Genomic DNA, 25,655 nt, shown 5'->3' with positions numbered 1-25,655 from the left:
CTCAATATCCTTGCTTAATGAAAACCTATCAATCTCAGTTTTGACATTTTCAATAGATCCTGGGTGAATCCGCTTTTTGGGAGAAAGAGTTCTAGATTTCCACTGCCCTTTTGTGTGAAGAAGTTTTTTCAACATCACTCCTGAATAATTTAGCTCTAATTTTAAAGTTATAATCCCTTCTTCTGGACTCTCCCAACAGAGGAAATATTTCCTCTCTGTCTGCCCTATCAAATGCTTTAATCATCTTAAACATCTCAATTAGATAAAAACAAAAAGCTAAAAGCTACTGCGGATGCTGGAAATCCAAAACAAAAACAGAATTGCCTGGAAAAACTCAGCAAGGTCTGGCAGCATCGGTGGAGAAGAAATCAGTTAACGTTTCGAGCCTTCACGGCCCTTCGGCAGAACTGAAGCATAGTTAGGAGAAAGGAGAAATATAAGCTGGTTTAAGGTGGGGGGGGCGCGGGGGGTGAGAGAAGTTGAGGGTGTGGTGATTGTGGAGATAAGCAAGCAGTGATAGGAGCAGATAATCAAAAGATGTCACAGACAAAAGGATCAAAGAGGTGTTGAAGGTGGTGATATTTGTCTAAGAAAAGTGCTAATTAAGAATGGAAGACAGGACACTCAAAGTACAGCTCTAGTGGGGGTGGGGTGGAAAGACTAACAAGGTTTTAGTTTTAGATTTAAAAATAATGGAAATAGGTGGGGAAAGAAGAATCTATATAAATTATTGAAAAAAAAAGGGGGGGAGGGGGGAGAAACGGGGTGGGGATGGGGGGAGGGGGAGTTTAAGATCTAAAGTTGTTGAATTCAATATTCAGCCTGGAAGGCTGTAAAGTGCCTAGTTGGAAGATGAGGTGCTGTTCCTCCAGTTTGCGTTGGGCTTCACTGGAACAATGCAGCAAGCCAAGGACAGACATGTGGGCAAGAGAACAGGGTGGAGTGTTAAAATGGCAAGCGACCTCCCTGTCACCCTGTTCTCTTGCCCACATGTCTGTCCTTGGCTTGCTGCATTGTTCCAGTGAAGCCCAATGCAAACTGGAGGAACAGCACCTCATCTTCCGTCTAGGCATTTTACAGCCTTCCGGGCTGAATATTGAATTCAACAACTTTAGATCTTAAACTCCCCCTCCCCCCATCTCCACCCCGTTTCTCCCCCCTCCCCCCTGTTTTTTTCAATAATTTATATAGATTCTTCTTTCCCCACCTATTTCCATTATTTTTAAATCTAAAACTAAAACCTTGTTAGTCTTTCCACCCCACCCCCACTAGAGCTGTACTTTGAGTGTCCTGTCTTCCATTCTTAATTAGCACTTTTCTTAGACAAATATCACCGCCTTCAACACCTCTTTGATCCTTTTGTCTGTGACATCTTTTGATTATCTGCTCCTATCACTGCTTGCTTATCTCCACAATCACCACACCCTCAACTTCTCTCTCCCCCCGCCCCCCCCCCCACCTTAAACAAGCTTATATTTCTCCTTTCTCCTAACCATGCTTCAGTTCTGCCGAAGGGCCGTGAAGGCTCGAAACATTAACTGATTTCTTCTCCACCGATGCTGCCAGACCTGCTGAGTTTTTCCAGGTAATTCTGTTTTTGATCTCAATTAGATCATCATTTAATCCTCTATAATCAAGGGAATAAAAGACTAGTCTATGCAACCCATCTTCATAATCTAACACTTTTAGCCCAATTGTGAGACCACATATGGAATACTTTGTACAGTATTGAGCTCCTTTTTTAAGGAAGGATGCAAATGCATTGGAAGCAGTTCAGAGGAGGTTTACTAGACTATTGCCTGGAATGGATGGGTTGTCTTATGAGGGAAAGGTTGGACAGGCTAGGATTGTAGCCATTGGAGTTTAGAACTTGATTGAAACCTTTAAGATCCTGAGGGGTCTTGACAGAGTGGATGTGGAGCGGATGTTTCCTGTTGTGGGAGAATCTCGAACTGGGGGTCACTGTTTAAATATAAGGGGTCGCCCATTTAGGGCAGAGATGAGGAGAAATTTTTTTCTCTCAGAGGGTGGTGAGTCTTTGGAACGCTCTTACTCAAAAGGCGGTGGAAGCAGAGTCTGAATATTTTTAAGGCAGAGCTGGGTAGGTTCTTGATAAGCAAGGGGATGAAGCAATATCAAGGGTAGGCGGGAATGTGGAGTTAAGGTTGCAATCAGATCAGCCCATAATCTTATTGAATGGCAGAGCAGGATTGAGGTGCTGCGTGGCCTACTCCTACTCTTAATTCGTATGTTTGTATGTACGTTCGTACATCAGCTCGGAGCCATACTGCCTACAATTCAGGCTGATCTGAACTGAACCTTGTTCGTCTGTGGCAATTAAGACAATTTTGTGAAGATGGCCCCATATAATTAGGTGAAGCAGAAGACTGAAACGGAGCCAAGCTTTCACTTGGACATTTAGCTGCAGGCTGGCAAAGTAATTTTAATCATCGTTATTTAGCCTCAGCTTAGCCGACATTGGCCTGAGTTGTACGGGTGTGAGTTTAATGGGTGGCTTTTCACTCAACTCTCATGTTGAACGCTGACACTTTATACGTGAAAATCACCACCGTAAGTTGAAACAATGATTAATATTGTGCTTCACCTCTTGAATGCTGGGGGCATTTTAAATTCTAGTTAACAGGATTTCCTTCCACACGAGGTGCTCAGAATTATCACATTATTGCTGCATTGAAAGCACATATATTGTGAGCACAAGTGGCCTGGTTTCCCCAAATTTTCATGAGTACACATATTTTACCATTACCAGGAGAATTAACCTTGAGTATGAAAATAAACAAAGAAAGAAGTTTGTTCCATGCCACCTAACTATTCTCACTATGATTAGAAAACTGACTGGAATTAAACTATTTAGCACAATGTGAAAGAATTATTTCTTGACCCTGACTCTTGTATTCTTTACAATTAATTTGAATGGCTAAATGCAAGAAAAGATCTTTATCTGAAAGAAAAAACAATTTGGTAACTTTATGGGATTGATCCTTACTGGTTCAATTCCAAGTCCATGGGGATTAGTTTCCCATTTTGTGCCAAACATTAATTCTTGCTTCTAACAACTCCGAGCTTTCTATAAAGCCTAAGGCTGTTCAAAACAACATTACTGATCCCACACCTGAGAAGCCCTTTAAAAATTCTCTCTCACCCCTGGACATGATACAAAACAATAACAGTGGATTTTTTTCAGCTTCAGCCTCTATCTCTCCATCATAATCATGTTCAGTCTTTCTCTACTTTGTCAGTAATATTATAGTTATTGTTTCTCAAAGTGCCAATTTAGTTAGATGGTAGGGCTCTCAGTCCTGGAGTGGACTCAAATGCATTATCGAGACTAATACTTGAGTACTGGAGCACTAATGTATGATACGTGGGCCAGCCAAAAGTCCACTAACTTTCGGCAGGACCAGAAGGTCCCAGCATCAGGCAGGGCCAGAAAATCCCGGCCATAGAATCATGGAATGGTTGCAGCACAGGAGGAGGCCATTCCGCCCGTCATGTCCCTGCCAGATCTCTCCAGGAGCAACTCAGCTAGTCCCGTTACCTTGCCTTTCTAACAGCCCTGCAAATATTTTCTATTCAAATAATTATCACAGAATCACAGAGTTACAGAATTGTTACTGTGTAGAAGGAGGCCATTTGGCCCATCGTGTCTGCACTGGTTCTCTGAGCATTTTAACTTAGTGCCAATCTCCTGCCTTTTCCCCGTAACCCTGCACATTGTTTCTATTTAAATAATCATCCAATTCCCTGCTGAAAGCCACAATTGAATCTGCATCACCATACCCTCAGCCGGTGCATTCCAGATTCTATCCTCATACTGTGTAAAAAAGCTTTTCCTCATGGCATCTTTGGTTCTTCTACCATTCCATTTTAATCAGTGTCCTCTGGTTCTCGCCTCTTCTGCCAATTGGGAACGGTTTCTCTCTACCCACTCTGTCCAGACCCCTCATGATTTTGAGCACCTCTATGAAATCTCCTCTCAACCATCCCTTCTCAAAGGTGAACAACCCTAGTTTCTCCATTCTATCCACATGACTGAACTCCCTCATCTTTGGACCCATTCTTGCAAATCATTTTCTGCAATCTCTCTAATGCCATCACTTCGTTGCTAAAGTTTGGTGCTCAGAGTTGGATACAATACTCCAGTTGCGGCTGGAACAGGGGGTGAAATTTTATGGCCCCTTTCGCCGGTGGGATTTTCCGGTCCTGCTGAAGATAGTGGACTTTTGAATGTCTCGCTGCATTTTTTGGCCCTACCCACACTGCGACAGGGTCGTAAAATTCCGCCCAGGGTCCTATAAAGGTTCATCATAACTTCCTTGCTTTTGTACTCTATTCCTCTATTTATAAAGCCCAGGATCCCATATGCCTTTTTAACCATTTTCCCAACCTGCTCTACCACCTTCAATGATTTGTCCACATATACCCGTTATTATTATTACTATTGGTGGGGCTGTCCTTTGGCTAGATATTAAAAAAATACTCCATTTGCCTGTGGATGTGGACAGTAATAATCCTATTGCATATTTTCAGTATGCAGCCTCTTACTGTAACCTATTCTTTCCTCAGACTGCACAATTGTGCAATTCCTTATAACTGCTCAATCATTACATCATCATACAATCATCAAACTTCTAAAATCAAAGCTTGACAATACCCCATTACGACATCCTAATTTATTTACAGAAAGGAAAGGTCTGCGTTTATATATAACCTTTCATGATTTAAGGGTGCCCTGACATCAGCAAATGAAGTGCTTTTGACCATTGTGCTGTAAGGAATGTCCAAATGGACTGCAGCGGGTCAAGAAGGCAGCTCATCACCACCTTCTCATGGGCACTTAGGGATGGGCAACAAATACTGGCCTTCCCAGTGATGCTCACATCCCATGAACATAAAGAAAACGTGGCAGCCAATTTGTGCACTGTAGGGTCCCTCAAACAGCAATGGCATAACGGTCAGAAAATCTATTATGGTGAGGTTGGTTGGGGAATAAATATTGACCACAACACCAAGGGAAACTCCTCTGTTGTTCTTTGAATAGAGCCACAGGATCTTTCATATCCACCTGAGAGGGCAGTAACGTCTTGGTTAAAAATCATAACCAAAAGACTCAGTAGCCATTGTAGAGAGCAGTTCAGAGTTAACCACGTTGCTGCGGGTCTGGAGTCGCATGAAAGCCAGACCAGGTAAGGATGGCAGATTTCCTTCCTTAAAGGACATTAGTGAACCAGATGGATTTTGAAGGCAATCCGTTATTTCATGGTCACTATTACCAATGTTAGTTTTTTTATTCCTGATTTCTTTAGTTAACTAAACTCAAATTCCCCAGCTACCATGGTGGGCTTTGAACTCATATCTTCAGATCATTAGTCCAGGTCTCTGAATTACTAGTCCAGTACCATAGCCACTATACCCACTTTGAAACCTGCCTATGGTGCCCTCAATTACCCTGCAGCTACACTGAGGGCTATTCTTTCTCCCCTCCCAAACCCAGGGTTGAAGTAAGTGAAATCTCTTTGGTCAAATGATTCTTTGGAACGGAGGAGATTTAATTAAGGTCTACAAAATTGTGAAGTGCCTAGATAGTGTGGATAGGGAGGAGCTATTCCCCTCAGTAGTAAGGTCAATAACCAGGGAGCATAGATATAAAGTAATTGTTAGAAGGATTGGTGGGGGTTGAGGAGAAATTATTTTACCCAGAAGGTGGTGGGGGTCTGGAACTCGCTGCCTGAAAGGGTGGCAGAAACCCTGATCACATTTTAAAACATACTTGGATATACATTTGACGTGCTGTAACTTACAGGGGCTACGGACCGAGAGCTGGAAAATGGGATTCAGTTGGATGGCTGTTTTTCGACCAGCACTGACACGATGGGCTGAATGGCCTCCTCTGAGCTGTAATTTTCTATGGGTGGAATCGTCCATGCCCGCTGGTGTCGGGCGTGTTCGGCGGCGTGAGCGGACAATATGGTGAGAAGGCCAGAAATCGGTTTCGCGACGTTGTGAAACCAGTTTGTGACCGTCCGCCCAGCCCGTTGATGGCGGGCCGCATTCCCCATCATCGGATGTCGGGAGCCTCATTGTAATGCATCAGCATATCATTATTGGGCCTGCCCGCCGGAATCAACCCCACCCCCCAGCCCCGCCAACTTGTCTCACAACGTCATATATAAGGCGTGCACTTGGCATCTGCACTTTGAGAGGAACTCGGAGGTGAGCACACAGTAACCATGCACAGCACTTCGCCCAGGTCACCTGTTGGACTTCAAGGTTGAGGCGCGATGGAGGTGTGGGGGCAAGGGCTGCCCTGTGGTTGAAGCACAAGCACATGTGGGTGGTGGGAGAGGGAAGCGGCCGTGCATTACGGAAACCATGCATAAAGTGACCATTCCTCTGCAGCTGAGACAGTTCAGGTGCAGCCACATTGACATGCGTGGAGTTGGGTCTCTAGATTATCTGCCCACTCAAGTAATGCCATGCAGCGCACTAAACCCTGGCCATCCAAGTGGTGACCAACACTCTCCGGCATGTGCTAAGGGGTCTTCAGACTTAACCAAGAGAGGTTCTTAGTACACCCAAGCTAACCCATGCATCTCTCTCTTTCATCCTGCAGGAGGATTACATCAGGAGCATGGAGCTTGGTGAACTAGCTGCTTGCCTGGAGGTTTACAGAGAGTGGAGGCGATGGAGAAGATAGAGAGATGGAGGCACCTGGCTGTGCAGAGGGAGGAGCAGCACCCTCAAGAAGAAGGGGCACACACTGCAAGAGCCACAGCGAGCCATCATTGGTTGGCACCTAGGTAGACCTAGGGTCTATAGACGCCGCCTTTCATTCCTGCAGATGACTGAGAACCAGTGTTGCCGAAGACTGCGCTTGTCTAGGGAAATGGTCGATCACATATGCCACCTGCTGCAGGATTTGGTGCCACCAGGACATGGAGGGCATCCACTGCCAGTGGTTGTGAAAGTGACCGCGGCGCTCAATTTCTACGCCAGTGGCTCCTTTCAGGGCTCCACAGGTGACATTGGGGAATATCACAAGCCTCCACCTACAACTGCATCCATGAGATTATGGATGCCATCTTTGTGAGGGCACACAGCTTTGTGCATTTCACCCGGGACCGAGAGAGATAGGATGCAAGAGCGATTGGAGTTGGAAAGTTTAATAAAGGTGGAAAAAAATTGTAAGGACGTGTCCCCTCATGTGAAACTGTCACATGAGCTGGGACGTGTCCAGTAATTTTTCATAAATTTTTATTTAATTAAAAAACCCTTCATGAAACCTCGTCCCGTCCGTGGATGAGGTTTCATGAAAAATGTGAAGGCCGCCTGGGCTCTTTGCCTTCCTGCCAACCTTAAGGTTGGACGGGCAGCATTCTTAATAACTTTAATTACTTTGTTAATGGTCTTAATAGGCCTTTGACAGTTCGGCGGGCGCGCAGCCCAGTCAGCTGTGCGCTCGCCGAACTTACAATCTAGATGACACAAGGTGACGTCGGGACGCACGCCCGATGTCACCGCACGTCACTTTATGTGTCGACAAGCGGACCCTGCACCCCGGCTCGCCGACAGGAGAATTCAGCCCTATGTTTCTATATTTCTCCCTGTGTCTCCAAGACGGCCATGTAGAGAGAGTAGAAAAGCTTGCATTGTTCTCCTTAGAGCAAAGAAGATTAGGGGTTGCTTAATACAGGTGTGTTCAATCTTATGAGGGGTTTTGATAGGGTAGAAAACCCCAGAACTGTCTACCTAACCGCACCATGCGGGTAGCATGCAAGTTTTGTAACGTAATAGCTTTCCAAATGCTGTCGTGGTGATGCCTGGACCTTGCAGCATCAGTAATGGAACGTAATATTTTTACCCAATGTCAGTCATGTGATCTATCGTCTCAGTGAATTACAGCAAATGGCAAATATACCCTGCCCTTAGCATCAAAGACCATATTGCGCATCCCAGAGTAACAGTGCAAGAGCATATTGAAAGGCATTAGTCCTAATAAAAGGGAATCACTTGCTGGAAAAAGAACGATCGAAGCATATAAGATGAGAAATAACTGCTGCTTGTAACAGTGGGCAGTTGCATGAAGAGTTCATGGGACATTTGTTTTAACAGGAGGCACTAACCTGTCCCAGGTAGGCTGACGGTAGAGGGAACTTGCATTTATATAGCGCCTTTCACAACCTCAGGATACCTCAAAATAGTTAACGTTCAGTGACATAATGTTTGAAATGTAGTTACTGCGGGAATTACGGAATCTTACCTGAATTATAACAGTTTTACACAAGTAACAGACAAAGGAATTTATTCGAATGTATCGGGGGAGGGAATTATGGCCGGGGTTTTCCGGCCCTGCTGTGGGCGAGATCCGTGGCTGAGGCGGTGGCCCAACCAAAAGCCCATTGACATTCGGCGGGACTGGGCGATCCCGGCAGTGGGCGGGGCCAGAAAATCCCGCCCTTGGACTGACCGATAAGATACAACATGCGATATTCATTCAGACACTTGTTGCATATCTCTCTCTCCCAACTTCCATTCCCACTAAAGGCAATGGGAGTGAAAATCGGGAAGGTGTATAATGTGCAGCTGAATCGATATCATCCGATTTACATTATCGCACAGTCACAGTCCCCTCTGCTGTGTTTGTCTGCTGTTCTCAGGCACAGCCATTTCTGACTTTGAATATTTTGTGCAGGTATTTCCAGCAGCATGCTTTTGTTTAGCATGGTTTGAAAATTAGGGAAGCTCTCCAAACAAGCGCTGCCTCCATTTTCGTTTTAGCGGGGTTACCGCACCTGCTCAGCACTTTTTAAAAACAAGCCGACATTTCCCTTCCCGGACCCTCGCTGCTTCCCGCTCACTGCCCGTCTCCCGCGCCCTCGGAGAGGGATGATGAGAGGGAGGAAGTGAACGGGGAGGGAAGCAGCAAACAGGAGGTTTGGGGGAAGGAAAGCTTCGAGCGGGAGGGTTGGGGAAGGGAAATGGCAAGTAGGACCAAAGCGGTGAGCTGGCGGTTCAGGGCAGAGAAACGGTGGGCAGGAGGTTCGGGGGACGGAAATGCCAAGCGGGAGGGTCAGGGAGGGAAAAGATGGGTGGAAGCGTTGGGGGAGGCTGTGAGTTGGAGATAGGTATCATGAATTAGTAAGAGGATTTTTGGGCATGCTAGGTTCAAGGCGGCTGTCACTAAGATGTGTAATATGGGATTAATTTGATAACTCATGGACTGATTTCACATATTAAACTTTTTAAAAGGGACATTTCACTGGAACGCAAAGACATTGATTTAAAATGGCTTCCAGTTTGCATCTGTGTAGCCACATTCCATTTCATGGCAACATTGGCCTATAGAGGCCCCAACAGAGTCAAGGACCTCCCTGGAGGTGTGAAAAGCTTCCTTCCTATCTCATCCAAATGGAAAAAAAATAACCATTCAGGAGTTAACTGCTGGAACATTAAAAATGAACCATCTTGGCTATCACAATGGCTAAGAGGGGCTGTGCCAGGCATGAGCTGATCAACCTAGAATGTACAACTGAAATAGAGAGAGGTCACGTGATCCAATCTCTTGTGTGGATGCTTGAATTTAGGATTTGGCAGAGATATTCTAGCTGCTGGAGAGAGCTGCTCTCTCTACAATATTCCATATAGCTTTGAACCCTGTTTTGTTGAGTTGAAAGTGTGTCTACATTGCTACAGCAGACAGACTCCTACTATATTGGAGTTATACAACAGTATTTCCAGGAGAAAACAGACATACCAGGCACGACTTTAAACCAACGACCCCAGCTGAAGAACCAGCGCCTCCGGATACAATCAGTGAATCTTTATTGACTTTCCTTTTTTTAATCTGCATTTTAGCTTGCTCAAGTTTAACATTTGAGACTCTGTGAACTTGTATCTTTTCTTCATGCATGGGGTTTGAGTATGTAAGTGTTAGTGGGAAGTAGGATATATTTGTACATTTTTAACAGTTTTAAAAATATTTTTGCCTGGTTGGTTTGAGTACAATAAAACTAACCCCTTTTGTATTTAATTGGAGAATACCTGTCTGGCTTAATTCTTACAAACTGCACACAGTCAAAAAAAAATTCTCTTATTTGTTCATGGGATGAGGCTGTCGCTGGCTAGGCCAGCATTTATTGCCCATCCCTAATTTCCCTTGACAAGGTGGTGGTGAGCTGCCTTCTTGAACCGCTGCAGTCCATGTGGTGTAGGTAGACCCACAGTGCTGTTAGGGACAGACTTTCAGGATTTTGATCCAGCGACAGTGAAGGAACGGTGATATATTTCCAAGTCAGGATGGTGTGTGGCTGGGAGGCGAACTTGCAGGTGGTGGTGTTCCCTTGCATCTGCTGCCCTTGTTCTTCTAGGTGGTAATGGTCATGGGGTTGGAAGGTGCTGCCTAAGTAGGCTTGGTGAGCTCCGGCAGTGCATCTTGAATTGGCAATACAGCATCCTTTTTCAAAATGCAAACCTCTCCTCTAACCGAACGGGGAGTGGGAACAGAGGGAAACCAGTTTATCCCTGGTCACCTGGTCATAACATGGCCAATGTACAAATTACTGGTCAGGAACCTAACGCACTCTTTATTACATGTTTTCTAATGGGAAAGAGATTTGTGTTTAGCACGCTGGTTTTAGAAACACATCACAAGTGCTAAACGAGGAATAGCTGTATTGATTTGGAAGTTAATTTCACGAGGCAGGCTGAAATCCACCTCTTAGCTGAGGTGATTGGGTGTGCTGTGTCTGGACATTCTTCGTAATCTAAACCCCTGCACTGCTAGCATTTTCCAAAACCATTTGAATAACATAAAAACAGATACTGAGGCCATCAGTCAGCACGCTTATTTTAGCTTGCGAGCTGTCTCCAGGGTTTCGCAGAGGCCCAAAACATTTTATAGTTAAAGGTATTTACGATAAGTAAGGTTTTTGATGTAGCACAGGGGCACAATGTTGTCTGTAGCCATTAATTTCTCGATCCTGCTGGAAGTTAAACAAATATGTTGGGCATGTCAGGAATAAGCAATTGTAAAGGGGCTGGTGACGGAAAGTCTCAATGAGGTCCCAGTGGGCCTTATTTAGTTGCCTGGAGTCTATGTGCACAATAGCATAGTGTACTTATAATTGAACTCACAGCACGCAGAGCTGTGAAGGGGTAAAGCAATATCTGGCCCTGGCTCCCTTAATAGCTCCCTAGTAAACGCACTGGAAATTCAGTCTGGAGTTGAACAATGCACTGATAAGCAAAAGAAGCAGCACGAGGAAAAAAAATTTACCCAGTGAGTTGTTGTGATCAGGAATGTGTTACTTGAAAGGGTAGTGGAAGCAGATTCAACAGCTACTTTCAAAAGGGAATTGGGTAAATACTTTGAAGGGGGGAAAGAAAATTACAGGGCTGTGGGGGAGTGGGAGTGGGATTGGATAGCCCATTCAATCAGCTGGCGATGGGCAGAACAGCCTCCTTCTATGCTGTATCATTTTATGTTTCCATGAATGCAGACGATGTACGTTTCTGGTTTCTGGTCACCCAGCCTGTTCTGAGTTAATGGATCTCAGCAAAGATGAGGGTGGACTGCTACACTTGGCATCAGTGCTCCCTGGGGCTATACTTTCTTTAGTTAGCTGGGTGTCTGGCACATTGTTGAAAATTTTCCCATGGGATATGGGAGTTGCTAGCAAGGCCAGCATCTTTTGAGCATCCCTAGTTACCCATGAGATCAAGGTGGTGGTGAGCCACCATCTTGAACTATTGCAGTCTAAGTCAGCCTTGACACATTATGATTTCCCCCAGCAATCCAAATTCAAAAGGATTGTCCTTGCTATAAATCCTTCCATAGCTGGATTTATTCCTAAACAAAAACAAAAATACCTGGAAAAACTCAGCAGGTCTGGCAGCATCTGCGGAGAGGAACACAGTTAACGTTTCGAGTCTGAATGACCCTTCAACAGAACTAAGTAAAAATAGAAGAGAGGTGAAATATAAGCTGGTTTAAGGCGGGGGTGGGGGGCGGGGGGGTGGGGTGCGGGGGTGGGACAAGTAGTGCTGGATAGAGGGCCAGTGATAGGTGGAGATAACCAAAAGATGTCATAGACAAAAGGACAAAGAGGTGTTGAAGGTGGTGATATTATCTAAGGAATGTGCTAATTAAGGGTAGAAAGCAGGACAAGCAAGGTACAGATAGCCCTAGTGGGGGTGGGGTGGGGTGAAGGAATCAAAAAAGGCTAAAAGGTAGAGATAAAACAATGGATGGAAATACATTTAAAAATAATGGAAATAGTTGGGAAAAGAAAAATCTATATAAATTATTGGGAAAAAAAGGGGGTGATCGGATTTATTCCTACCTTGCAATCCTTTCCCTGCCAATATCATATGGTCCTCCAATTAAGGCTAATGCTTCTTGCTCAGCTGCTCTGTCCTACCCTTTGCATCTCCTCCTGAAACCCATCAACATTGTTACAGTAATTCTCACCCACAGCCTCCTATAAATTCCACATCCGGTTACCACTTCCCATTCCTTCTATTAGCATCGGGTCAACTCTCCTAGCTAAAATGTCACGGGATCTAATATTACATTGAATTACATAGAATTTACAGAACAGAAACAGGCCTTTCAGCACAACTGGTCTATGCCTTACCTCTATTTACTTTATCTCCCCCTGTCAACGTAGCCTTCTATCCCTCTTTCTCTCATCTATTTATCTAGCTTCCACTTAAATGCATCTTATGTTAAAGCAACTGCAGAAATGCTTGTAGCGGTTGTTGTATAGCAAAGTTGATGGACTGACTGAATGGGAACACACGAAAATGTCATTGTGATAATTACCATATAGAGGGACAAACAACAGGAGAGCTGTGCAGCGATTGGAGCACGATGGTATCGTTGCCAATTATTTTTGTATGATTTCAACATGATTTCTGTCACAATATACAACAAACGTGGAAAAGGATTGACAAACAATATCCTCCCTGAAAAAAATAATGGCCCTTGATGTGAACAATCTGCTGAGTTTTGTGTTGGAATGGAAAAGGCAAATCAATTAAACCATGAGACAAGAGCAAACTGCTCACATTGGTTTGGGGGCCCATTATTCTGACATGATATCATATATTATCTATCAATTATGTATTAAAATATCTTACCTCTGAGTATACTTCTTGTCTGCATAATTAGCTTCCTGTTGCCATGTTTGTGTCACATTTTCTGTGACATTATAAATTCCTACGTCCACATTTATAACAGATCGAGCCTGTCTGGGCTCAATGCTGTTACCACACGACCTGGCTGCTGAGTTGCCATAATTAGCTCAAACTGCTTTATGATTCTTTTTTTGTCCGCCATTTCTCTTGTGACTAAAGCTCTTGGTCAGGGTTTTCACTGAGTCAAGCCGACTCAGAAACCCTGTAAAAAATGCTGGGCTGGGGTCTTTTTAGAGGAGCCTCCTCCATGAAAATCTGGCTCCTTAAGTCCAAAATAAAAAAAAACAACAAATTTAAAGAAACACATATATCAAAATAACCTCTACATTTATCTGTTGAATCATATTTTGTATCTTTTAATGCCTTCATAGGACTTTTATTTGAAGGCCGCCTGGAATCCTTGCTTCAATTTGATTTGCCTTCCAGAGCTGTCACTGCATGAGATGGATTGTAGGATAATGTGGATTCTGTTGTCTTAGCGTGCACAGTGTACCTAATTTCCCAGAATGCATTAATGTCTTTAAACGAGCAGTTATTGATGAAATATTTTTCTTAGGATTTTAGCACTTTCTGCTCAATAGCTTTGATTAAATATGAAGTCTGAAAGTTTTACTGCAGCCCTGGAGGATCCCACGGCACTATTTTGAAGAAGAGCTTGGGGTTTCTCTCTGGTGTCCTGGCCAGTATTTATCCCTCAACTAATATCAATAAGACAGATCAGCTGGTCTTTATCTCATCGCTGTTTGTGGAAAATTGCTGTGCACAAATTGGCCGCTGTGGTTCATATATTACGACAGTGAGTACATCTCAATCGTGCTTCCTTAGCTGTAAAGTACTTTGGGACATCCTGAAATTGTGAAAGGTGCTATTTAAATGCAAGTTCTTATTTTTTTCTTTTAAAACTACATTGTGGCTGGGTTCATGTTGGCATGTGAGTGAAAGAGAGGGGGATAAATCAGCGTTCTGATTACACAACTGTTTAAATCTTTTCTTTTGTGTTCTATAAACTTTGGAAAGCATATTAAGCTTGAGGACGTGAGAGACAGAGAAAGCGAGATTGGGATAAGAGAACAAGGGTTGAATTTTGAAAACAAACAAATCCTCTTTGAGGGAAGCAGATAGAAAGATACGAAGGAAACTCTTTGCGAGTGAAGAGGAATCAAGTGGGAGTGGAGGACATGGGATGGTTGGTTAAAAATGAAGTTTTGTAGGGTGGCCGAGTTGTACTGTTAGTAATAGAGTTGATCTGCAGATACTTCTTGGGTGGAAACTTAAAGTTTATTTGCAATACACTCAGCAGCAGCTACACGTGTGCTTTCAGCTCCAACTCCAACTCTAACTCTACGCTGACTGCGGAGGTGGCCCGCGCCACTCTCCTATTGGTTACTACAGATCCTGTGATCTCTCCTAACAAGTATTATTCTTAAAGGTGCATTACACACTAAATAAAACCACAATTACCACAGGAAGGGAGAAAGACTTGCATTTACATAGCGCTTTTCACACCATGGGATGTCTCAAAGTGCTGAAGGGTGAGGTGGGTGAAAGTTGAACAGGTGGGAAGGGAGGATAAAGGGGATGAGTAGGCAGTTCAAAGAAGAAGTGGAATGAGTAATAACGTGAATGCAGGAGTGATTGGAGAGGGAATGCTTAGTGGGAAGGGGAAAAGGCAAGGGAAACAATGAGAGTGAGAGGTTTTGGTGGAGGAAAGATGAGTGAGCGGGGAAGGGCTTGAGAAAATAGCCATTGAGGGCCACCTAGCCCTCTAATAGTCAATTCAAAAGAAGGGTCCTGTTATGGAATGCAATTTTATATTTTTTTATGAATAAAATACATTTCTGAAAAAAAACCCAAAGTAAAACCCAAACTCAACTGGTGGCTTCTTTCTCTGCTACATAACATCATACCACTCACTGTCTCCCACACAACAGGAAAGAGCAAAGGAGGAGATGGTGAGAAACAGCGATACAGCAACCTTAGAAACAGATAAAAGAATGATCATACTCTTTGACTTACCATGAGCAATACTATGGGGAATTCACTTGCATACGTTAAAATGCAAGCTTCAAAGAACAAACTTTGTATTTTTGTTCACAAAGCAGATTTTTCTGCTTTCTGCTGGCTCATAATTAAGAATTTCTGTCATTTAGTCTTTTATTTTCTGTTGAAAACCAGGAATTTAAACTTCATTGTTTGTTTTGAATTCTTCTCAGTTGTGTTGAAACTGTAACAATTTAGGAATTACATATCCTTCAATCCAAATGCACATTCCAAAAATTAACCGCGTGGCTAACTTGAATCTGAGACTTTATTCATGTGTATTTTAACACAGCTTTCTGTCAATCTGTACCTTCCCTTACAAACACCTCAGATCAAATCTGTCCGCATTTCAGTCTATCTTTGCGCCATCCAGCCAAGAAGGAGATATTGTTTTTTTTTAAGTACTGAAAGAACACCAGTGGGAATTCGGTGACATTTTTCTCTTCCTTAACTCCTGTTGGGGTTTGTAGTGCAGTGGGCAATGTCCCTACCCTTGAGCCAGGAGTTCTGGTTTTGAGCCCCACTCTGGGACTTGATGGCCATGGAAGGTGTGTTCATAACATGACCAAACAGGTTGATTATCAACTTGTAAATCCTGCCAACATGCTGGTGCCAGGTGGTAGACTCCTGGTCAGCCATGCTTGATATGAAGTGCTGTGCCTCTAGCTTCAGGCTTAGCAACCTGTTTCATGAAAGAAAAGACATAAGCATGTACAACTACCAGAACAAAAAATGCTGGAAAAACTCAACAGGTCTGACAACGCCTATGGAGACAAAGACAGAGGGCAGAAATTTCTGCCTAACGGGCAGGCCCGACCCAATCTCCGGCGAGTGGGGAGCTGATCCCCGCCGGAGAAGCGGGCCCTGCTGCCATTTTAAGTGGGCGGGCCAATTAAGGCCCGCCCAGCGTGATGCCCAGCGGGAAGCGCTATGCGCTCCCTGTCCGGGCGGGGGGGATTCCCCAAATGCGAGAGTGTGCTCTTTTGCGCATGCGCACGATAGAGCGCACATCTCTCTGAGGCTAAGTGCTGCCTCAGGGAGATCGCTGAAAGTTGTACAAACATTAAAAATAGAAAAAAAAAATCCTTAACATGTCCCCCTCATGTGACAATGTCACACGAGATGGGACATGTTAATAAATATCACAAAAACCTTATTACACTTTTTTAAACCCTACATGAAACCTCATCCCGCCGGTGGATGAGGTTTTATGTTTTTTCTATTCCCCGCCGGGGCTCCTGGCCTGCCCACCAACCTTAAGGTTGGATGGGCAGGTCCTTTAATTGTTTTAATGATCCTGTCAATGGCCTCAATTGGCCATTGACAGGTCGGCGGGCGGAGAGCTGATTTGGCTGTGCCCCCGCCTTCCTGAAAATTTAAATGGGGCAGGATGACGTTGGGGGTTCCGCCTGACGTCATCCCGCGTCATTTTGCGTGTCGGCGAGCAGGCCCCGCCCCCTGTTCACCGATGGCAAAATTCAGCCCGGAGTTAATGTTTCAAGTCTGTATGATACGGACTCGAAACATTAACTCTGCCTTTCTCTCCACAGATGCTGTCAGACCTGCTGGGTTTTTCCAGCATTTTTTGTTTTTGTTTGAGATTTCCAACATCCGCAGTATTTTGCCTTTATCTTAGACGTAAGCATGTGCTTCATCTGCCTCGATCATGTGTCTCTAGATGCAGGAAGTCTTCAAAATCTAGCTCCTGCTGAGGGTAAAAGCAAAATACTGCGGATGCTGGAAATCTGAAGTAAAAACAGAAAATGCTGGAAAAACTCAGCAGGTCTGACAGCATCTGTGGAGAGAGAAACAGAGTTAATGTTTCAAGTCCATATGACTCTTCTTCAGAGCTAAAGACAGCTCTGAAGAAGTCATATGGACTCGAAACATTAACTCTGTTTCTCTCTCCACGGATGCTGCCAGACCTGCTGAGTTTTTCCAGCATTTTCTGTTTTTGTTCCAGCTGAGGTTAGTTGCATTATCATAGGTACCCATACACATGGTTGAACTCAAGTCTTTATTTGTTTGAAGTCCACTCCAATTCTGCACACAGTGCACTGATGAGTTGAGACTTGATTTTCTATATATAGATTGGGATTTATTTTCCACTGGCTTAGTAGCCAAAGAAATGATTGACATATTGCCAAAGCCAAGGCTGAGCATTTGCAACAATCTTCAGCCAGAAGTGCCAAGTGGATGATCCATCTTGGCCTCCTCCTGAGGTCTCTAGCATCACAGATGACAATTCAACTCACAACACGTGATATCAAGAAATGGCTGAAGGCACTGGATACTGCAAAGGCTATGGGCCCTGACAATATTCCAGCAATAGTACTGAAGACTTGTGCTCCAGAACTTGCAGTGCCCCTAGCCAACAACACTGGCATCTACCCAGCAACGTGGAAAATTACTGAGGTATTTCCTGTACAAAAAAAGCAGGACAAATCCAATTAGGCCAATTACCAGCCCATCAGTCTACTCTCGATCATCAGTAAAGTAATGGAAGGGGTCATCAACAATGCTATCAAGGGGCACTTGCTTAGCAATAACCTGCTCACTGATGCCCAGTTTGGGTTCTGCCAGGGACACTCAGCTCCTGACCTCATTACAGCCTTGGTTCAAACATGGACAAAAGAGCTGAACTCCCGAGGTGAGGTGAGAGTGACTGCCCTTGACATCAAGGCAGCATTTGACCAAGTATTGCATCAAGGAGCCCTAGCAAAACTGGAGTCAATGGGAATAAGGGGAAAAATTATCCGTTGGTTGGAGTCATACCTAGCACAAAGGAAGATGGTTGTGGTTATTGGAGGTCAGTCATCTCAGCTCCAGGACATCACTGCAGGAGTTCCTCAGGGTAGTGTCCTTGGCCCAACCATCTTCAGCTACTTCATCAATGGCCTTCCTTCCATCATAAGGTCAGAAGTGGGAATGTTCACTGATGATTGCACAATGTTCAGCACCATTTGCAACTCCTCAGACGCTGAAGCGGTCCATGTCCAAATGCAGCAAGACCTAGACAATATCCAGGCTTGGGCTGACAAATGGCAAGCAACCTTTGTACCACACAAGTGCCAGGCAATGACCATCTCCAACAAGAGGGAATCTAATCATCGCCCCTTGACATTCAATGGCATTACCATCGCTGAATCCCCCACTCCTTAGTCAGCATCTTCCAAACCCATGACTGCTACCATCTAGAAGGACAATGGCAGCAGACACATGGGAACACCACCATCTGGAAGTTCCTTTCCAAGCCACTCTCCATCTGACTTGGAAAAATATTGCCGTTCGTTCACTGTCACTGGGTCAAAATCCTGGAACTCCCTTCTTAACAGCACTGTGGGTGTACCTACACCACATGGGCTGCAGTGGTTCAAGAAGGCAGCTCACCACCACCTTCTCAAGGGCAACTATGGGATGGGAAATAAATGCTGGTCCAGCCAGTGACACCCATATCCCATGAACGAATAATAAAAACGTCAAGACATTAAACCGAGGCCTTGCCTGTCCCCTCGGCTACATGTAAAAGATCCCATGGCCCAATTTCGAAGGATGTCAGGGGGAGTGCTCTCCAGTGCTATGGCCAACCATTATCCCTCCATTAACAAATAGATTCTCTGGTCATTATCCCATTGTTGTTTGTGGGACCTTGCTATGCACAAATTGCCTGCCACTCTTTCTACATTTGAACAGTGAAGATACTTGAAAAAGTCCTTCATTGGCTGTAAAGCACTTTGGGATGTCCTGAAGTTGTGAAAGGCGGTATATAAATGTACACCCTTCTTTCTTTACTTTAATGCTACAATATTATTAATTAATACTGTATTATACAAATACTGTATGACGCAACTAAGAGCAGAAAGGCTCCAGACTGTTGCGTTTTGCAATAGAGAACCACATGTAGACCAATCAGGACTCAAGAGCAGAGCAACAAAACCACTATTTGTTTGAACAGAATGTAGGTCCAGCTACACATTCCATATCATTGCGGTGATTTGCTGCTTTGTGAATTGAGCAGCGGATAGGTTATTTATCTCTGAGGCAGTTCAGACATTCTTATATGATTGCCATGATAAGTCCATTTCCCATGCATTCTTGAATGAAATCATGAGCTAGATGACAACATGCTCGGAATTCTGTTCCTGTGACTCATGTTCAAAGCCTATGCACCAAATGATTTAAGATATACAGATGTGAAGATGAAATATCCAGATAACAGGAAGTTAGGTAACTAATTGGAGCTGTGCGGGGATGTGAGTAACCTCGGTACCCAGTTGGTCTTTTCACATGAGCTAGGTTAATCCCATGGCACACCGCTGTTCACTCTGAGGTCTTTTTCATGATCCAAAATGGCAGTCATATCCTTTACAATTGTAATGTTTGTACGTTTTGAACACAGGCTAGAGAATATGGGGTTAGAAACTGAATGCCATTGTGCCTGCTTTACAGCCTAAAACAGGTGCCACAAGGCCCAAATTAGGGCATTGTTTCCCAAGAATGTCGCATTTTTCAGCAGTTTCTGACATATTTAATTGAGAGGCGTGGGGCCTGATTTAGGGTTCCTCATGGACACTAGGCACAGGGTGAGCAACCATCCTGGATTTTATGGGATCGCCCAGTAGTTGGGCTGGTTGTCCTATTTCCTGGGTTGCTGAGACTGGGGTGCTGTTTTTCCCGTATTTGCAATGTTGGAGCTTTGTGTTATGTACAGTATGCACCTGCACACGCGCACTGCGCTCTCCTCTTCGATCTTCTCTCCGGCGGCCTGAGAGGCTCTGGCGGCGTCCCGCTATCACAGCTCTGAAAGCCACTGCCCCCTCCACCATCTCTCACAACTGTGGCTGCAACCACTCCCCCCCCCCACCCCCCACCACCCCCCAACCACCCAACTTCCCCCCACCCTCCCAACTCTCCCACTGCCCGCTCTTACAGGTTCACGTCGTGTCAAAGTGTCCCTTAAATTTTTCACCGGGTATTGGTCTGGGCAGGCTTCAGGCCTGTCCCAGTCAGGACATCTTCCTTAGCAACTGCTGCGGCCTATAACCAGCAGGTACCCACTAAGGTCTGTATTCTTAATACAATTTAAAAAAAAACTTTCCTGTGGAGCCTGGGGGAGCACGTGTGCTCATCCTGACTCCAGATCGGTCATATGGCTTTCCAATGCTTTGCCTGCTGCGATTGGAGGCTCACTTTCGGGCCTCTGCTGGCGAGACAAGCTGCCAACATTCCTTCTATGTAAGATATTATCTAAAGGACAGCAGCGCTAGGCTTGCCAATCCTCCAGGATTAGCCTGGAGTCTCCAGGATCTAAAGATCAATCTCCAGGACACTGCAGCGTGCAACCCTGGAGAAAAATCATAAGGACATTAAAAAAAGATTTTTTTTTTTACCATTTTCTTTGAACATTTCTCTTTACTAGATATGAAAATATTGAAAATGGGGGAAAAAAAGGCAGTTTGGCTGAGAGTCAAGTGTCATCCAATTGGTTAATGAGACTTTTTGCTTTCCAATTGGCGTAGGAAGAGAGTGCGTCATAAGGATGGACGTGTTGACCGACTAACGGCCGGAGGGTGGGGACAAGTCATGTGATGGAACCTCCAGGAATATATTTAATCAGAGTTGTTAACCCTAGACAGCACCTCTTGTGGCCTGCACTCACTCAGTACAGCACTGAAGTGAGGCTTGAACCTGCAGCCTCTAATTGGAGTCACAAGTGCTACTGATTGAGTCAAGGTGATAACAATATCAGAGGTTAGTGGGCCGCAGCCTGTGGAATGTGGGACATTATTTTTCAAGTCTTAAGCTGACAAGATTCCATTCCTTTTGGGAAGTCAAGTGCTTCTAAAATACAAGCGATCTTACGCTCCTTTGTTTGGAGATGGAATGCTGTGTTGTAAAGACTCCAGACAGTCTACACATAAGTGCTTTTTTTTTCTTGTTGACCTGCAGCAGACCACATTCAATTCATTCATAACTGAAGGGTTTACTTCACGTCGCTTGGGTTGCAGAGGCTGTGGTTGGAACGTTGCCAGATGCTACATTTGCAGCAGCGTGTGTGGAGGGGATGGAGGTTGCATGAAGTGAACAAACCATGGTGCAAGTGTAATTAAAGCGTAGTTACAATTACTGTATAGCTTAAAGTGTCAGCTGTGGCTCTGTGTGTAGAACTCCCTTCTCAGTCAGAAGGTGGTGGGTTCATAATCCCACTCATGTCCAAGCCCCCAATTAAAGATGCTCAGCCTTCTTTTCAAATTGCTTCATGGCCTCGTCCTATTCTATCTCAGAAACGTCCTCCATCCCTATGGGGACCTCTGCGCTCCTCCAATTTTCACCTCTCGCGTATCCCTGATTCTCAATGTTCCACCATTGGCAGCTGTGCCTTCAGCTGCTCGGGGCCTTAAGCTCCGGAGTTCCCGCTTTGCCTGTTAAAACCTACCCCTCTGACCAAACTTTCGGACACCTGTATCTAATGTTGCCTCATGTGGCTCGGCGTCAAATTTTCTTTGACAATGCTCCTGTGAATCACCCTGGGATGTTTTACTTTCTGAAAGGCGCTATATAAATGTAACTCCTTGTTGTTTCAGTTTATATAGCATCATTTGCAGCATAGATTTATCTGGGATGATGAGATAGTGGATGGAACAGTTCTTGCAGAAAGTATGCCAACTTGAGGACCCCCAGTATAACAACAAAAGCGAGAGAAAGGGAGTGCTGCACCAATCCACCAGAATGACATCTGGGATAAAAGGGTTAAATTATAAGGACAGGTAGGCATAGACGAGGCTTGTATTTCCTCCAGTATAGAAGATTATGGGATACTCTCATTGAGGTATTCAAGATGATGAAGGGATTTGATAAGGTAACTTAGGGAGAGGCTGTTTCTTCTAGCGGGGGGCAGTCCAGGGCAAGGGGGTATTAACCTTTGCCTCAGAGCCTGGCCATTCCAGGGAGATGTCTGGGAGTACTTCTTCACACAAACCCTAGTGGAAATCCAGAACTCTCTCCTCCTAAAAGCTGTTAAGGCTGGGGGTCAACTGAAAATTTCAAAACTGAAATTGATAGGTTTTTGTTGCCTGGGGTATTAATTATTATGGATCCATGGCAGGTGGTTGGCGTTCACAGAATTGCTTACGTTGTAGAAGGAGACCATTTGGCCCATCGTGTCCGCACCGGCTCTCTGAGCATTTTAATTTAGTGCCAATCTCCTGCTTTTTCCATGTAACCCTTTTTCAATTGTTTCTATTTAAATAATCATCCAATGCCCCCTTGAATGCCTCAATTGAACCTGCCTCCGTACACTTCCAGGCAGTGCATTTCAAACCCTCACTACTCGCGGTGTGAAAATGTTTTTTCTCACCTCGCATTTGCTTCTTTTGCAAAACACTTTAAAACTGTGCCCTCTGGTTCTCGATCTATTTGAACGGGAACAGTTTCTCCCTATCTACTCTGTCCACACCCCCCATGATTTTGAAAACTTCTATCAAGTCTCCTCTTAGCCTTCTCCTCTCTAAAGAAAACAGTCCCAACTTCTCCAATCTTTTCTCATATCCGAATTGTCTCATCCCTGGGACCATTCTCGTAAACCTCTTCTGCACTCTCTCCAATGCATTCACATCCTTCCTTAGTGTGGTGCCCAGAACTGTACACAATACCCCAGCTGAGGTCTAACCATTGTCTTATATAAGTTCATCATAATCTCCCTGCTCTTGTACTCTCTGCTCCTAATAATGAAGCCTAGAATACTGTATGCTTTAGAAACAACTCCCTCTACCTGTCCTGCCAAATTTAACGACTTATATACATATACACCCAGGTCTCTCTGCCTCCTGCATACCCTTCAGAATAGTATCCTTTATTTTATACTGTCTCTCCATGTTCTTTGTACCAAAGTGTATCACCTCACACTTCTCCTCATTGAACTTCATCAGCGTGGAGTCGACACGCTCCATACCGACCTGCCCCGCAGCCAGGAAGCGCAGTGGGGCAGATTAACCAGGGCCGAGTGCGGCCCTGGGGAGGAAGTCCTAGCCACCGGTGGCTGCTGCCGGGTTGGCAGAAGAAGACGAAAACCAAGGCTCATGGTTCTCCGAAGCAGGTAAGTCCAGGGTCTTGGGCCGGGAGGCTTTGGGTAGGTTAGGTAGAGGGGCGGAGAGAAAGAGAGGGGATGGGTTTAAGGGAGGAAGGAGCAGGTAGGAAGGAAAGGGGGGGATTTGACCTTGGGAGCTGCCCTGCGATTGGGATTGGGCAACCCCCAAAGAATGACCCCCCCCCACCCCACTTCCTTTCCACCCTTTAAACATCTCAGTGAAAAAATTGGGCTGCCCGCGCCCAACGTTTTATGGTGTGGGCAGCGTATTATCAGTGCCAACTGGCTTGATAACAAGCCTAATTGGCCCTTGGTTATTCATTTAAATATGGTGGGCGGACTGCCTGTTTCGGTGCCCACCCACCCCCCTCTTATTATGGGATGGATGGGAAGGTAGTGGGGAAGCGCAGCCACTGGGGGCTCGTAAAATTCAGCCCCTAGAGTTTAAGATGCTCAGGTAACCTCTGAAATCCACTTGTGCTAATCCTCAAACTTTGACAATTCCACACAATCGTACATGGGAACCCGGGTAATCATGAGTTTTAACGGCATCCAGGGAACACACAAATAAATTAATTGGCAAAAGAGCCAGAGGGGGAGGTGAAGAGAATTTGTTCCATTTTGTGCAGTGAGTTGTTATGACCTGACATCCACTGCCTGAAAGGGTGGTGGAAGCAGATTCAACAATAACTTTCTGAAGAGGATTGACTGTTTACTTGAAGGGGAAATAGAAAAGTTTCAAGGCTATGGGGAAAGGACAGAGGAGTTGGATTAATTGGATAGATTATTCAAAGAGCTGGTGCAGGCGCGATGGGCTGAATGGCCTCCTTCTGTGCCAAATGATTCTCCGATCCTCTGATCTTGCCCCAGTCCCTTGTGAGCATGTTGGCGCTGACTGGGCAATCAGAGATCCCTGTAAGGTGTTGTTTGACAAATTCAACATAATCTCACAGTTCTGTCTGGAATACCAGGGATTACAGGTTAGGACAGTAGCGGAATGGCCAGGGAAACAATGCTTATTTTATTAATGACTGACAAATGGCTGACCTTGGTCACTTATCAAATAATCAGCACATTTTACCTTCAGAATAAATTGACTGCTATAGTAATACGATTCCCCTGCATATTTATGAAGTAGAAGACAGATTGAAAAATTGAACTTTGTTTTCTTCTTAACCCGCTGATTAATTCGTCTATGTATATCTCTGATTTTGTTGATCTTACATTCACCAGAGGAGTTTTGTTATTACCGTACTGGTGCTGCAATTGGCCACACCTGGATGATTTAGGCACGATGGTTTTAAAAGCACTCACAGCCAGCCGAGAACAATTTAAACCTGGCAACAAATGCTAAAAACATAAGGCGGCTGCGCCACGAGCTACAAGCCATGATAGAAAGTGAACAATAACAGGACTTACTCCAGCGGTAGTGATTTCCTCCTCAGACGGGTGTTCATTCTGGTGGCTGCCGGTGTTAATTTGCCGTTGCCTTGACAAAGCCTTTTTAATCGCAGCTTTCTGCTTCCTTCATCCACAGGGACGGCTGTGGGTTTTCACCGAGCTTCACTTAGCTATGCCTGGGAGAGAAGGTGGCAGTTTGAAATTTGCCTTATTATTGGCACAGGGGACACCGCAGTGCCCCAGAACCACCCCCACCCTCTTCCCTTGGAATACAGTATATAGCTGCCTAAGCCCAAACTCCTCTGCTGCCGGCCAGAGCTTTGGACTTACATCACTTACATCTCAATTATCACAGCTTCTCCTTTATGTTGTGCCACAGTCCCTCCCTGTACTCTGCTAGGGCATTCTCTTTCTCCAACCCAATGCCCCAAATTAGGAGTCACTGGCTCCATCTCAGCCGCACTCTGTATAATCGGTCCATCGCACACGCAAATTCACAGAAATGCTGATCTGTTCCTGACAGCGCGTGAAAAATATTCCAGCCCTCTCGCTGATCAATAGAGTGTCAATACATGAAAACACGCTCAGTGTGTAATTCACTTGAATAGAGAGCACATTGATAGCATTCTCGAAGCCTTGCATCATCATTCTCTTGTTTGCACTGAAGAACAATTCATTTGCTCTATGAACTATGCCGAGCTGGTACAGATTAAAAAAAAGAAAGACTTGCACTTATATAGCGCTTTTCAGCACCACCGGACATTCCAAAACAATTTACAGCCAATGAAGTATAGTCACTGTTGTAATGTAGAAAGCACAGCAACCATTTTTCACACAGTAAGCTCCCACAAACAGCAATGCAATAATGATCTGTTTTTCTTTTGACTGATGTTTGAGGGTTAAATAATAA

At 44.7% G+C, this 25,655-nt stretch overlaps 1 protein-coding gene across 2 annotated transcripts in view; it reads right to left on the bottom strand.

The window, feature by feature from the left end:
* palm2akap2 (PALM2 and AKAP2 fusion) overlaps window positions 1-25,338 on the bottom strand; it is a 351,062-nt gene extending 325,724 nt beyond the window's left edge. For both annotated transcript variants that reach the window (XM_078570942.1, XM_078570953.1), the window contains exons 1-2: window positions 25,085-25,338; window positions 24,764-24,921 (exon numbers count right to left, since the gene is read on the bottom strand). In XM_078570942.1, coding sequence (XP_078427068.1) covers window positions 24,764-24,801 — 38 coding nt within the window. In that variant the 5' untranslated portion in view covers window positions 24,802-24,921; window positions 25,085-25,338. The remainder of the gene's footprint in view (window positions 1-24,763; window positions 24,922-25,084) is intronic.
* Between the last annotated feature and the right edge of the window lie 317 nt (window positions 25,339-25,655).

This window comes from Cetorhinus maximus, chromosome 2 (genome assembly GCF_964194155.1).
Source record: "Cetorhinus maximus chromosome 2, sCetMax3.hap1.1, whole genome shotgun sequence".
Taxonomy (NCBI): Eukaryota; Metazoa; Chordata; class Chondrichthyes; order Lamniformes; family Cetorhinidae; genus Cetorhinus; species Cetorhinus maximus.
This window is presented reverse-complemented; position numbering and strand designations above follow the sequence as displayed.